We start from the raw sequence: 14,598 nt of genomic DNA on the forward strand, positions 1-14,598 counted from the left end.
TTTTATTTGAATATGTTGTATAGAGTATCACTATGTTAAAAGTATATAAATATCTATATCTCTTAAATTGGTAAAAGAGCCAATCAGTGTTCTTACTTTAGTTATTAGCATTCTGTCAGACTTGTACAGTAATGATTAGTTACCCTTTATTATACTTTTGGCATGCTTCCCATGTTTAATTTCATTGTAGGGAAGGAACACATAGTTAAGGAAATTGCAAAGAGGAGGAAAAGTTAAAATAGGGAAAATAATGACATAGATTCAAAACTGACTTGAATTTATTATTATAAGACTTTTGCAAGTAGAACGAAAAAGAATTATTTTTAAATTTGCATTTGAAATATTTTGTATTTAGCCTGACAACTTTGAACTTAGAATTTTTTATTTTCTTTAGGTTAAAACTTATTTCCATAACAGCAACAAGGAAAAATAACAAACACACATTGAAACAAATACATAAAAATAAACTCTAAGTATCTGTTAAGAAAATGCTAAAATTATCCATCAAATATATTATGAGTATCTTAAAAAATATATAGTCCTAAACACTTTTCCTGCAAGGTTGTTATATTACTGATATTGTCTCCTTCTAGAATATAATTTTAGCACCTGCTCAAAGACATTGTATTAAAAAATGTATGTGAAAATGGCCAAGTTAAATAAGACTTTGTTACATGCTAAACTGTGGTATAAAGTGTCATTAGAAAGAGCAGGACTACGGACGGCTCCCCCATATTCGAGCATTACCCAGTTCCCAGATCCCTGCTGTGTAGTTGTTCCACTCGCCAAGAAGCCTGTTAAAGAGCCCCCAAGAGCATGTGTACAGCCCTCCATGTTAATAGTTAATTGGTGAGGATGGCAAGATGAGAGGACAGCCGAACATGTGGTCTCTCAGACTCAAGCCGTAGACAGACCTTTAGTTATAATAACAGCAGCTGCTCACGTTCTCACAACTCAACTGTTCAAAACTGTTGTCGAATGAAGGTTGCTGTGGATTGGAAAAAAAAAAAAAAAAGGGAAGGTCACATCTAAGAAAAATAACTAAAACCCTACCTTGAAACTCTTACTATTTAAGTATGAGAATATTACTTGAACTTTTTAAAACTTAAGTACAAATTTCTATATTCAAAGCTGTTCTATTTCAGACACATATAACACTGCTGCTTTTTTCCTATTTATTGTTAGAAACAGAAATGCTGGTGCACTGCTCGAAACTTTTTAATGAGATTTTTTGCAAAGTGACACCTTTGAAGCAGTTACAGTAGGATGCTGTTCGATTTCCCCATCTAGCAAGATATGAAACTATTAATTTTTTTGGTTTTATAAATGGAAAGTGGCTTCCTATAGTGAAATTTGTCATCCACCTCCACATTATAGAACATTTTGTGCCTTTTAAGTTAATTTTATTTTCAATTCCCAGTGACAGTTGTGTACTTGAGGAAAATGATGACCAATAACATTTATTCTTTTTGAAATTAAAAATTTAGTTTTATGCCTTGTTATGATTTCCTTGGTAAGGTGAAAGGAAAGTAAGTTTCCCTTAGCTTCTGCATTTTGTTTACATGATCTATGACAGGTTGTTGGTGACTTGTTTTTAGTGATCAAAAGCATTTTTACTGGAAACCGTCAGGAAGTAAGTATGGAAGAACTTAGAATTGTGATTCAAATGGGAGGTGCAAATATTTTTCTGTGGCTTTCTCACAACTTTCCTTTCAGGAAGAAAATGTACTTTTTATTATTGCTAACTTACTCAAACTGTTGTAATCTACTTTTTAAAGGAATTTTTAAATATAAACAACAGCCTAATAAATTACTCCTTAACTATCATAATGAAGGGGTGAAAACTTCTTTGACATTACTCACAGTAAAATATTAAATAACATTTTCTCATTCTAGAATACTTCTCAATATCACCAGCATTTAATGTGTTTGCTTATCGGACATTAGTTTATAAACTATTCAAACTTTCTTTTATTCAGAACAGATTTCAGATTTGAAAGTGTCCCAGAACATATTTTGATTGGTCATTATCGTCATTTGCTCCATTAACAGCCTTGCTCAGTTTTTATCCTATAGTCAATGTTTTCCAACAATTTGATCTGTGGACTTCCCTCCACACCCCCGCCCCACCTATCTGTTTGGAAAATACCATCACCAGTATGTTAGTTTGTACCAAGGAAAATTTATTTTCTACAGAAAAGCAGGAAGAAAGTGCTTTGCTATTTATAACATCTCTTGAAAATTGAGGAAGCTTTTATTTAGTGTGTTATTTTAATTGATATATCTTCCAATTAATATCTTACAGCATTAATATAATACAGTTTTGAAATGAGTGAATGTTTCAAAGTAGAGAAATTCAGAACAAGCCTTTTCACATCCATAAACTTTTGTGTTCATGCTGAGTATCCTAGCAGCTAAACTGTAAGTCAAGTAATGGACTGCTTAGAACTAACCACTAATATGGGATTATGAAATGTGGACTCCAGTGGCCTTGTGAATTTCTCTCAGTGTGAAATCTTTTATTCTTAAAACAAGAACTAAAAATAATTGCATGGTAAAGGAACAACAGACTTTTATGAGTTTACAGCTATAAAATTTTGGAAAATATTTTTAATGTAATTGTTGATAAGAGCATCATTATAGGAAAGAATAACATCATCTCTGTCCCATAACTTAATCTATTTTAAGTGCTCTTTTTAAATGTACTTTATTAAGGAGAAAATTTAAGGATGAAAATTAGAGATTAGATTTAATCTCTTGATCATAACTATCAATTACTAAAGGATAAAGTCAGATATTCTGGCTGTCAATTTTTCATGAGTTCCTTTTATTTTTCTAGATCTTCTCAACTACTCTAAGGTAGATTGTAAGAAATTAACATTTTTAAAAGTATAAAAAGAAGCAATCTTAAAAAGTCAACTGAATCATACTAAACCTCTTTTAATGTTATGCCATGTATGTTAAATTGTAGTTTTTGAAAATTTAGTAACTTCATATGAGTCTGGTGTACTGGAAACAGAGTCTTTTATTCTTTATAATAACAAATAATAGAGAAATAGGTGTTTCAACTTTGCTACCATGGGCTGCTTATAAAAATCTATAAATTCTTATAGCTCCAGTTTTTTTTCTTCTGTTTTATATTGCACATGCTGGTATCTGATTAATTTTTTAAATCAAATCTTAGCATGTATGCATTATACATATGTATTGAATTTACTTTCTTGGTCAAGGATGTTTGAAGCTTTTTACACAAATAAACTCCAAATTATCTGTAAGTTTCTGTCTATATAGAACATTAATAGCAAAATATATACTATTTTATCTTAATGTAAATATGCATATTAAATAAAAGCAGGATATTTTAAATGGTCAATAAGATAAATGTGCATCTTTAAAGGAAAAAAAATGCCACTTTAGAAACCTTTTGTTATACTTAACCTAACCAAAGCATATTCAGCAAGCCATAAAAAGAAAAATAGTTTTAATGTAAAATGGTTTTTTTGTTCCAAAATAACTTTGTGATGTTACAGTTCATATGGTGATTCATACTGTACTTCCTTGTGGTGATGGTGGTTGTTAAAGTACTATTTAGAGCCAAAATTTTTAAAAATATCAATGATAGAAATAGTGAAACGTCTCATCACAGTATGGAGATTGAGTCATCTGTTTGGGCATATGGAATCTTTGGCTGTGGACTGCAGTCTTTATAATGCCCAGTGTCCAGGCATGGACACAACTGTTCTGGGAACAGAAGCAGAGAGGGACCTCTGTGTTCAGTCCACTTGAACGTGATAGAAGAAAAAAGGGGAAAGGATCTTTAACGTTAATTATCTTTATTATAAACTATCTTTGAACTTGATCACTTTTTATGTACAGAAAATAAGTACACCTGTATGTAATTTGCGTTTATTTTGCAAAAAAAAATCAGTAAGTTTTTAATCTTTGGTGTTACAAGCTCTCTGAAAAATACCTGTGAGAAAATGTAAGTTTTGAATTATTCCTATTTGTATACTTTGATGCATTTCCCTTAAAGAAAGATTACTGTCTTCAAAAAAAGATGATACTTATTTCTTAATATTGAGATGAAATATGCTTGTAACTAATTATAATTTAAAGCTCTTTAAATATCAGGTCATATATTATATCCCAGTATTATGTTTTAGCCCTTTGCTATTAATTACATTATTATTACTATATAAAGTATTTCTGCTTCTTTAATAATGTTTTCGCACCCTATGTAGTTAATCTTTAATGTTGAGGAGGACAAGGGGAGAGATTAAATTAGCCTTGTAACCTCTTTCTCTTCCAGGCTGATGATGGAAAATAAAAGCTCTTAGCCACAAAATGTAACACTTAGAATTAATATTTAATTAGACTAGCAAATTGTACACTGTGGCTGAAAGCTTCCAAAGAGTTGTTAGTGCCACAATTGACCTACAGGTTTAATAATAACTCACTTCTAGAAGCAAGTGCCAGTTCAGCATAGTAGAGCCACTGTAAGAAAGTCCTGAGAGATTAAAATCAGCAAACCAAATGGCAGGCAGGGATTCCTGGGATGGAGCCTTCTGGAAAGCTGGGAGCTGGAATAGCTTTTAAGCCAGGATTCAGATGAGAACAGTGGGTGAAAAAGCTGATCCCTCCTGTTCTGGGAGCTTCTGGTTGTAGGCCAAAATCTTAGAACAGATTTTTACTAAATGTTTTTGCTGCAGCTATTAACTTACATTGAAAATCAAATATTGAATAATTTTTCTGTAAAATTTAACAAATTTTTTGTGTAAACATTAGTTCTTAATTTCTTACATATTAGTACATAATATCTGTAAACTCAGATCATTAGATTATCAGATAGGTTTGGCGCTGTACATCTATGCTCTTTTGCTGTGACATGCTGTTTCCTTGTTCCCTGTATAGTTGATTTATATGGTTCATTTCTATATTATTTCATTACGGGGCATTATGCAGAGCCTGAGAAAGAGATTGTGAAGTCTGTACCCAAGAAATGTTTTTCTTCAAGAAGGTACATATCTCAACAAATATAAATTAAAGGCATTTTTAATTTTTGAAGGCCTTATATTATAAAAGCAATGCTACATTTGCTTATGCTTATGATGCAATTAAATTACAAGACAAATAATTGGACCTCCTGGTGAAACATTGGATCCTTATATCTCTGAGAAATTAATCTGGTGAAAAATAGAAGACCATGAATTTGAAAATGTGCAAATACAGAACAGCTAACTTAAGAAAGAACATCTTACATAATTTATTGGTTTTATCTTCAATAATTAAAGAAAAGCTAAGTCATTAGTTAAAAATTCAAGCAGATGAGAACCTTGCCAGCAGAGGGAGTAGTCCTGTCTGCCGTCAGGTTCCCATCATTTTCCCACCTGCCTCAGCTTTTTTCCCAGCCAGTCTCCCATCTGGACCTGGCTCTGTCAGCCTGTTCCTGATGACAGGCTATAATTTTATACTCAATATGGGATTATTCTAAGCTGATTTTAAACTTTAGTATCTTTAACCTACCACGGCATCACAAACATCAGCTGGATGCTCCGTTTGATATTTGGATATTAGCAATTGTTTTTCCAGGCAAGCTATGAGCTTTTGGACATCTGTGAATTATCTGAAGGGTTTCAAGTATAAAGTAGTAAGCAACAAATTTCTGATGTGGGAAGCAACCCATTAAACATTTTTAAAAAACAAATAAAAATTTCTATATGAATGATTTCCATAATATGAAACTAGATGGTATATAGTTTATGAAAAACTACCTACAATTAATTTGGAATATTATACTATTATTCAGTTTGGCCTATTCATTATATTTTGTTTACATTATTTATAAGTTTTCAGAATATGTAAGATTTTTTTGATGTTTTATACAATAACCTATTGGAAAAGAAAACTGATGTAAATAAATGTTCTGCAAAGCATGTACTATTTGAAGCCAGTGTAAATGTAAATAATATTTCTGAAAATAACATCATGTGTTCTTAAAAAATATTTTCATGCCAAAACTTAGAATACTAAGTTCAATCAGATGGGAATCCCAAAAAGACATGGCTCCATTGCTTAATGCTAGTAAAAGTGACAACTTAGCGATTTATTTTGCCTTTCAGGTTAAGTATATTTACCATTAGCTCCTTTGTGGATATGTTTTTAAAGCATTAGAAAAAGGAACCAAAATATGTTTGATTTATGATTTCCCATATCAGTATATGATGCTACCAAGAGAGTGTTAAAGGTAGAATTTTTTTTTAATTTACCAAAGTTCCACTATATTTTAAAATTCACTGTGTGACTTTGAATAAATTTAAGTATTAAATCTGGGAAGAATTAATCTAATGCCTTCATTAAGGTATTATTACAATTATAAATATTTATTAGTATAATTATATTTGGTAAAATGATATTATTTCTTAAACTCAAAAAAAAATATGAACAGAATTATTTTTCCCAGTATAAAATATTTTTAATAAAAACAAAATTTTAATCTACAAAAGTAAGTGACAACTCTGGAGAAGATAGGGGGAGGTTTGTAAAGTTACAATAAAAACAATTTTATTATTTCATAATCTCAATTTCTATAGAAGGTAGAACTAAATAAGCATAGGAAAACAAATACCTCATTAAACATCTATAGATTTATCCTTTTGTCCAAATTTATTTTTTTATTATATCACAAAGAAATGTCATAAATGCTAGTGTGGTTGTGTTTCTATGCATGTCATTTTTCAGGAAAATGTTATTATAACGAGTTGTTGAGTAGTATACTTGCTTTTCTTGAGATTCTCCTTCCTCCCCCCACAACACACACACACACACACACACACACACACACACACGCAGACACACACATTATGTCACATAATATGTTCAATCATAAAGTAACTTAAATATTTCTTTAACTTTTCAGTATTAACTTAATAGTTCTTTTGCACTATTGTAATCCCAAATCTGACATGTGTGCCATACTCAAATGGGGGCCCTACCCTTATATTGTGTATTTGCTGTCTCTCTTATTTGAGTAGCTCAAGAACTTATTCTTATTTGAGGCATTGCATAAATGGTTAATGTCAACTGGTTTATGCTTTTCAAGCTTCTTAATAATTAAGTGATTGGTTAATTACATTTTAATTCTCTTGTTCAAAATCTTTCCTGGGAGTATATTTTGTGTTAGTCCAAACTGTATCTTTTATGTTGTTGAGATAATTAGGTCAAAGAAAGTAGGAAAACATTCAGGGTTTGAGGTATTCTGATTGTTACTTTGTTACTCTAAGTAGGTATCTCAACTATTTTTATTAGAAAATGGAGGGAGCTTTATATGGCAGTAGTTGAATTTTTATCTCTTAAAGTTCATAGTTTTGGCTTAATGAGCTCTGAATTGGAAAGGAGCATTAATTTAATCTTCCTTTATTTAAAATCCATTTAATGGATTTGGCATATCCTAATAAAGAGGTTACCATTCTATAAAAGAAAACAGGAAACATCCTATGAAACCAAGCAAGAAACAAAGGAAAAACTCTGAAATTTTTTGTGAAATTAAAATTGGAGTAAAAAGGTAGTTGACTGGACAATCTGATTTGCCTTTTTTTAATTTGCAACACCACTTGACATAATTTAAATTTAAATAATTAAGAAATTCCACTGCAACAGAAAGTTTTAAGAACCTTTTATGTAACTTAATACAATGCTATTTGAGACTGCCAGCAAACTCTTAAAACTCCTGGACACTGGCTCTCTGCTCTTCTGGCTTCCCTCCTAGTCATGTCTTGGCTACTGTCCAGAGCTGACAACTTTCACCCAAGAGTGAAGGGAGATTTGTCTAGTATAAGGAGGATTTTTGAGCCATCCTAGATTTTCACATCCAGATGGGCAAGGAGGAGGGCTGGCAGTATCATTGTACATACTTGGGTGATGTCATTGTGCCATGCATGAATATAACCATTAATTTACTCCTACTGGTAAGTCCTGAATGTCCTTAGTCAAATGTTCCTTATTAGAAAGTGTAATGTAACAACTTCAAAGTCAACACAAAAATTACTCAAAGTTTATGTCTAAGTAATTGATGCACAAACACCTTGACTTCTCCATTTCCAACTACATATACTGCAGACCAAAGAGATTTCACATCTTGGCTAATAACATAAAAACACTTAGAATCTGTTAGGATGAGAATGTGGAAGTTCCAGTTTCAAGGCCTCTGCTCAGATTATTATGCTAAAGCTTTCCAAACACCGTGAGTTATATTATAACAATTTATTGTCCATAGTGTATTCTTCCTAAAGTGAATTGTTATTATTATGCTTTTGAGGTTATTTAAAGCTGTTAATTTTAGATTCTTTTTAAGTAAATTTCACCTACCCTTATCTAAAAGACCACTTAGTATTAACATTATGATTTGAAAGGCAAGAGTGGTTTTAAAGTATGATCATACCATATCTTACATATTGATACCATACTCCCTATGAATATACCATACTCCCTATGAATCTCAGAGGTACCAAAGTAACCTGTAACACTAATTTAACTTTCTAAAAAATATGTACATTTACATGCCCAAATATCTTTTATGTTTTGTTCATAACTGGAAGACTGAATGAGTTTGCAGTTAAGATAAAGATTATCTCAGTCAGGAATTTAGATGTTATTGTAATTTCCAGTATTTCTTATTCTACATTTTTTCAATATCTGTACAACTTTCACCATCCAGTTTACCACATTACATAAACTATTTTCCAAAACTGCTGTGCAGAAAGCAGTAAGGTCACTGTTAAATATAACTTATTTTGTGGTAATGATTAAAACTTTTTTCTTGCTGTAATACTTTATGAAAGCTTTTATAATAGGATTTAGTTTGTAGTTAATAACTGTAGTATAAACCTACAGAACTTAGAAACCCAATAAATGAAATATATGCATAAGTTTCTGAGATTTCTAAATCCAGGCTGTATACATCTTTTATTTTGGAATTCATTAGTTTTCCTCTACAAAGTGGATAATTGGGTTTTTTTTTGTATCTCCCCTAAATTACCTTAAAAAGATCTATAATGTTAACAAATATTACAGGGTGTTAAGTGGTTTATTAGTAAATTTTAGGGTTAAATTGAAGAAAGAAACCCTCTTTGAAATAAATATCATGTTGTCCATTTAAATATACAGGACCTTGCTTATAGAATGCTAGAACACTATTTCCATCCTTAAACCTTACAATTTCTATTATTAAAATAATTGAGAAATCTCTAGTTTATATCACTACAATTCCAAATAGATGAGTTCTAACAAAAATTGATTTTTATCATTTAGATTCAGATATTTAGATACAAAGGCTTAGACTTGTATTTATAGATAAAAGGAAATCTGACCTTTTGATTAAGAAATATTGTCAGTAGCCTTTATAAGTGCTTGTTCATCTGAGGGTCCATGACAGGAGTACTCTTCCCAGTTGAGTTTATCCTAAAAATGAAATGATAAGAGCCTGCTGGTTGTTATCTAAGATTCTTCTTAATGGGAGAACCACATGGTTATTCTTCATCTCCCACTTGTTCTCACCCTCTACAACCAACCCAGCCACACCCCACCCCCACCCCAACATTGTTCAGTACTCAGCACAATGAATCATTTTCAAGTTGACTCATTGTGAACTGTCTCCCAGCTGTTGGAATGTCTGGCAGACATTTTTGTTTGGGTGAAGAATAACTGGCTGAAACCCAACCTGGATGAGTTTGATATAATAGTCTTTGGCTAAAGAAATATTGAGAGGAACTTGTTTATGGCCTCTGAAGCCCCTGTTATTCCTGGAGTAGGACCATTCCCTGTGGCATAGAACTGAAAGTAAGGAATCAATCTGGATTATTTTCTCACCATTGAATGAAAAATTGCCTTGGAAAAAAAACGGACATTTTCAAATTATGTTTTTCTGTACTCGGTACCCACGTGACTGAGAGTATTAAAGCCAATTAAGGATAATTATTTTTACTGGTTTCTTTTAGGAGCACTGATTCAAAGGCTAAAACATTCTGTATACAACACACATTTCCACTTACAGAGGAGTTTCAAAGACTGCCCTAGGTATGAGTTAAACAGGCATTTCAGCATAATATTTAGTGACAGAAACTACTATGTATTTCTGATAGAGTCAGGTAACATTAACAAGCTTTCTTTTATTTTTCATTCTGCAGTCTTTACAAGGGAACCTAAGAAACAGAGGAATACCAGTAAGCTCAGTAGTCAATCATGTTTTCAGAAAGTGAACATACTTGATTATGTTTGGACTTTCCTCTAACGGGACATAATGTTGGACTGAAATTTTCCTGTTTTATATTTCCCATCCTTTTCTAAAGATTATTTTTAAACGGGTAGACATTACCATTGTATAAAATGGGAGTTTCAAAATTATAAAATTTTACAAACAGCAATTTTTTCAGCTTATCTAGAGCTTCAGAGCAAAAGTTTTTTTCTAAGATGTTATCGACTTAGACCTACCACTATGTCACAGGCTAAAAGGAATACTGAATTTCTGTTAAATAAAATAATTCAAGAGAACCTATAGGGTATTTGATAATTATATTTTTAATGATTTTTTATAGCCATGGAATTCTGGGTGTTTTAGAATGTTTGCTACTTAAAATATGACTTCTTTTTTACAATATATTATTTAGCAATATTTTTGGTTCATGTCTGGTTGTGTTGGGAAGGAAAAGGTAGGCTACTAGTCTAGTGCTAGTCATCTACCGTCGTTTCTTTGCCTTTGTTGTTATCCCAGAGCCAAATAGCAGCATCTGGAAGGAGAGAATAGAAGACTCCAGAGGTGGCCATGTTGCAACCTCTTAGCTAGACCCTTCCGCGTTTCTAAAATGCTACAGAGGACCTCAGCTGTGACAGAGCTGGAACGTGTTCCCACTTGACAGATGATAATGGGACCTTGCCTTACACATTATACCATAATATCTACTGCTTCTGAATCCTGATGTCTATGAGATTTAACAATGGGCAATGGGTAAAGTAATTTGAAATGTAATAGTGTATGAGGATAAAGGTAGGCTTGCCCCTTAAGACAGAAGAAAAATAATTTATATTCTCTACCAAAACTAAGGTATGTCTCCTCAGCTCTTCCAAATAGAAAAGCATACCAACATAGGCTGGAATTTTCAATTAAGTGCATACTTTCATCCATTTTCAGCATGTGGTAGCCTTAACTTTTAAGTTATTTCTCTGCATTGATATTTATCTCCTCTATAATTTGTCATTGAGATGGCATAATGGCACTGAATCGATATTATATTTTTAAACATGAGTGTTTTGTTTTCTTGTTTTGCAGAATAAAGCAATTATTTCCCGTGTTACAAACTTGTCAGATACAGTAGTTGGTCTAGAATCATTTATTGGTTCTGAGAGAGAAACCAACCCATTATATAAGGATTATCATGGTAAGCATTGCCTTTATAATGAGAAGAGAATATCCTGATTGCCTCTAGGGTACCTGAAAGCATTGTATCCAGTCATAATATCTACTGTCAAGTAGCATGAATTTTGTTTTATAATATATCTATTAAATGTTTTCCCGGGGCGCCTGGGTGGCTCAGTCGGTTGGGGGTCCGACTTCGGCTCCGGTCGTGATCTCGCGGTCCGTTGAGTTCGAGCCCCGCGTTGAGCTCTGTGCTGACAGCTCAGAGTCTGGAGCCTGTTTCAGATTCTGTGTCTCCCTCTCTCTCTGACCCTCCCCCGTTCATGCTCTGTCTCTCTCTGTCTCAAAAATAAATAAACGTTTAAAAAAATAAAAATAAATAAATATATGTTTTCCATTTGTGACCATTCTTTCATGGCAGCTTGTCACCAAACTACATTAAGACTACAGACTATGGGGGCACCTGTATGACTCAGTTAAGTGTCTGACTTTGGCTCTGGTCATGATCTCATGGTTCGTGATTTCAAGCCTTACATCGGGCTCGCTGCTGTCAGCATGGAGCCTGCTTCAGATCTTCTGTTCCCCTCTCTCTCTGCCCTTCCCCCACTTGCATTTTCCTTCTGTCTCTCTCAAAATAAACTTAAAAAAAAAAAAAAGACTACAGACTATGGTAACTATTTGAAAGGAGTCAAACCCAAATACTTAGGCATGGCTCAGTTAGATATAAATGTTGTTGTCCCAGTGGCTTAAACTTGTCATGAAATCAGTTGTACTTATTAGCCATGTTTGAAATAAATATCATATTAATTCTAATAATAATAGCTTATATAGTGGTTTATGCTTTATAAAGCCTAGCTATATGATAAATAAAATTCATACTGTATTATACTCTATTGTTTTTTTTCTTTTCTTTTTTTAATGTTTATTTATTTTTGAAAGAGAGAGAGAAAGAGTGCATGAGCAGAGAGGGGCAGAGAGAGAATCCAATGCAGCCTCTGCACTGTTAGCCACCCAGGCACCCCATACTGCATTATATTTTTAAAGTCCTAATCACACTTTCAGAAAGTGAACATCTTTGATTACATTTGGACTTTGCTCATTTTGTTGAGTTAGGAGCAAATTTTATAATATTGCCATGCCCTAGTTTAAACACAGGTCAATTAATCAGATTTTTACTTATTTTTTTGAAGTTTCTTTTTCTTTTTTTTTTAAGAGAGAGAGCATATGTGCACATGAGCTGGGGAAGAGCAGAGGGAGAGGGAGAGAGAATCCCAAGCAGGCTCCGTGCCCAGCACAGAGCCCAATGTGGGGTTCAGTCTCACAACCATGAGATCATGACCTGAACTGAAATCAAGAGTCAGATGCTCAATCAACAGAGCCACCTAGGTGCCCCTTATTTGAAGTTTTTAGTAGTGTTTTGGTCATTTGATTAATTTGAAGATTTTTTAAATAAAGATTCTTAAACAGAGCCGTTGAGATAGGAAAAGTTTAATAGTTTTGCATATCTTAGCTCTAAATTAAATATGGAGTATGGTGAATGATGGATTTTTACCTATTTGTGCTGAACACATATTAATTTTTGCTGTTACTATTGTGGACCTACGGTACTTTCATGGAAACCTTTAAAGACTGAATAGCTTATTTGAAGCCACAAGAAAATTGTATAAGATTGTGATTGCAGGACTATGGCAATTCCTAGAGTCGACAAAAAAAAAAGATTATAAGATACTTTATATGATAACTGCCAGTACTTTGAAGAATCAACATACAATCTTTAAAAAAAAAAACAATAAAATAGCACAATCTAACAATCAAGTATTATTTAAAGGCTAGAAAATATAAGCTATGAACAAAAGCTACACAAAATGATTTGCCTCGTGATTATTAACTTACATAACTTCAAGTATGCTATATGCCCAGATTAACCCTATATATAATTATTTAATATGCTATTGTCAGTATTATAGGAAGAAGACTAATAAGTTTAAACTATTTCTTTTTTTTGTTATTGAACTCCAGTTGACATACAACATTGTATTAGTTTGAGGTGTACAAAATAATGATGTGATAGATGTAGGTATTGTGAAATTATTGCCACAGTTAAGTTTAATTAACATACATCACCTCACATAGCTTACAGTATTTTTTTCCTAGTGATGAGAACTTTTAAGATCTATTGTCTTAGCTACTTTCAAATGTACAATACAGTATCATTAAGCATAGCCACCATGCTACACATTACATCCCTAAGACTTATTTGTCTTATCATTGAATAAACTATTTTTCATTTTTTATTATGCCTATTTTCTTTTAAGACAACCTAAGTTAATTATTACCTTAATAAATTATATCTTAGTATCATTTGTAAGTATTATGACCCAATAAATTTAGTAAAATTATATTTTATATTCCAAGTCAATCCTTTTGATTAAAACATTTTGAGAGTGAAAGGCTGTGATTTTTTTTGTGTGTGTGCTGAAATCTCTGAATTAATAAATGATTAACAGCAGATTCACGAGTGGTTTTGACCAGTAGCGTTTCTGTTAATATGAAGGACCTGATAAACTATATTTATTCATTGTGGGAGGCCTCCTGATTTAACAACTAAACAAGTACATACCAAGTTAAAATAAGGAATGTGCTAGTGAAAGTCTGGTGTGCTTATTTCTAAAGTATTTTACTAAATAGCTCTGAGATCTTTTTAATTTGTATCTAAAAGCTGTCTTCTTAACACTTGTAGCATTTTTTTAAGTTTAATGAATTAAATCAGATAGTTCAGTGAATTATTTTTGAAGGAACCATTTAGAACGTTAAGCATCTGGATGTTTAACCCTTTTAAGCTAAAACAAATATATACATTACTAAGCATTCAAACACACACAAAACTGTGCACTAGGGAAACAGTTCTTTAAATAAGATGTGTCTAATTTGCTCAGATTTGGATTTGCCTTCTTCTCCCATGTTTAGGGATCAATATCTTTGGGATGATGATTTTAAATATGGGCTGAATCAGGCAGAGAGATGCACTGAAGAATCTTGCATGTCTTCATCTGTGGCAAATGACCCCGAGTTTAGTCAGAAACTGCATTAAGCTGCACAAAAGCCATCCAGTGCCCTTGTCAGAAAAAATTAGCAAGTGTTTCTACTGACAAGAGGCCAAAGCTCACGGTTTACCTAGCACTGTTACAAAG

The 14,598-nt window shown here is 32.4% G+C and overlaps 1 protein-coding gene across 2 annotated transcripts in view; it reads left to right on the forward strand.

Annotated features, from left to right (window-relative positions):
• ELP4 (elongator acetyltransferase complex subunit 4) overlaps positions 1–14,598 on the forward strand; it is a 241,518-nt gene that overhangs the window by 102,359 nt on the left and 124,561 nt on the right. For both annotated transcript variants that reach the window (XM_007082024.3, XM_007082025.3), the window contains exon 8: positions 11,321–11,429. In XM_007082024.3, coding sequence (XP_007082086.1) covers positions 11,321–11,429 — 109 coding nt within the window. The remainder of the gene's footprint in view (positions 1–11,320; positions 11,430–14,598) is intronic.

The sequence above is a fragment of the Panthera tigris genome, chromosome D1, assembly GCF_018350195.1.
Source record: "Panthera tigris isolate Pti1 chromosome D1, P.tigris_Pti1_mat1.1, whole genome shotgun sequence".
NCBI classification, from domain to species: domain Eukaryota; kingdom Metazoa; phylum Chordata; class Mammalia; order Carnivora; family Felidae; genus Panthera; species Panthera tigris.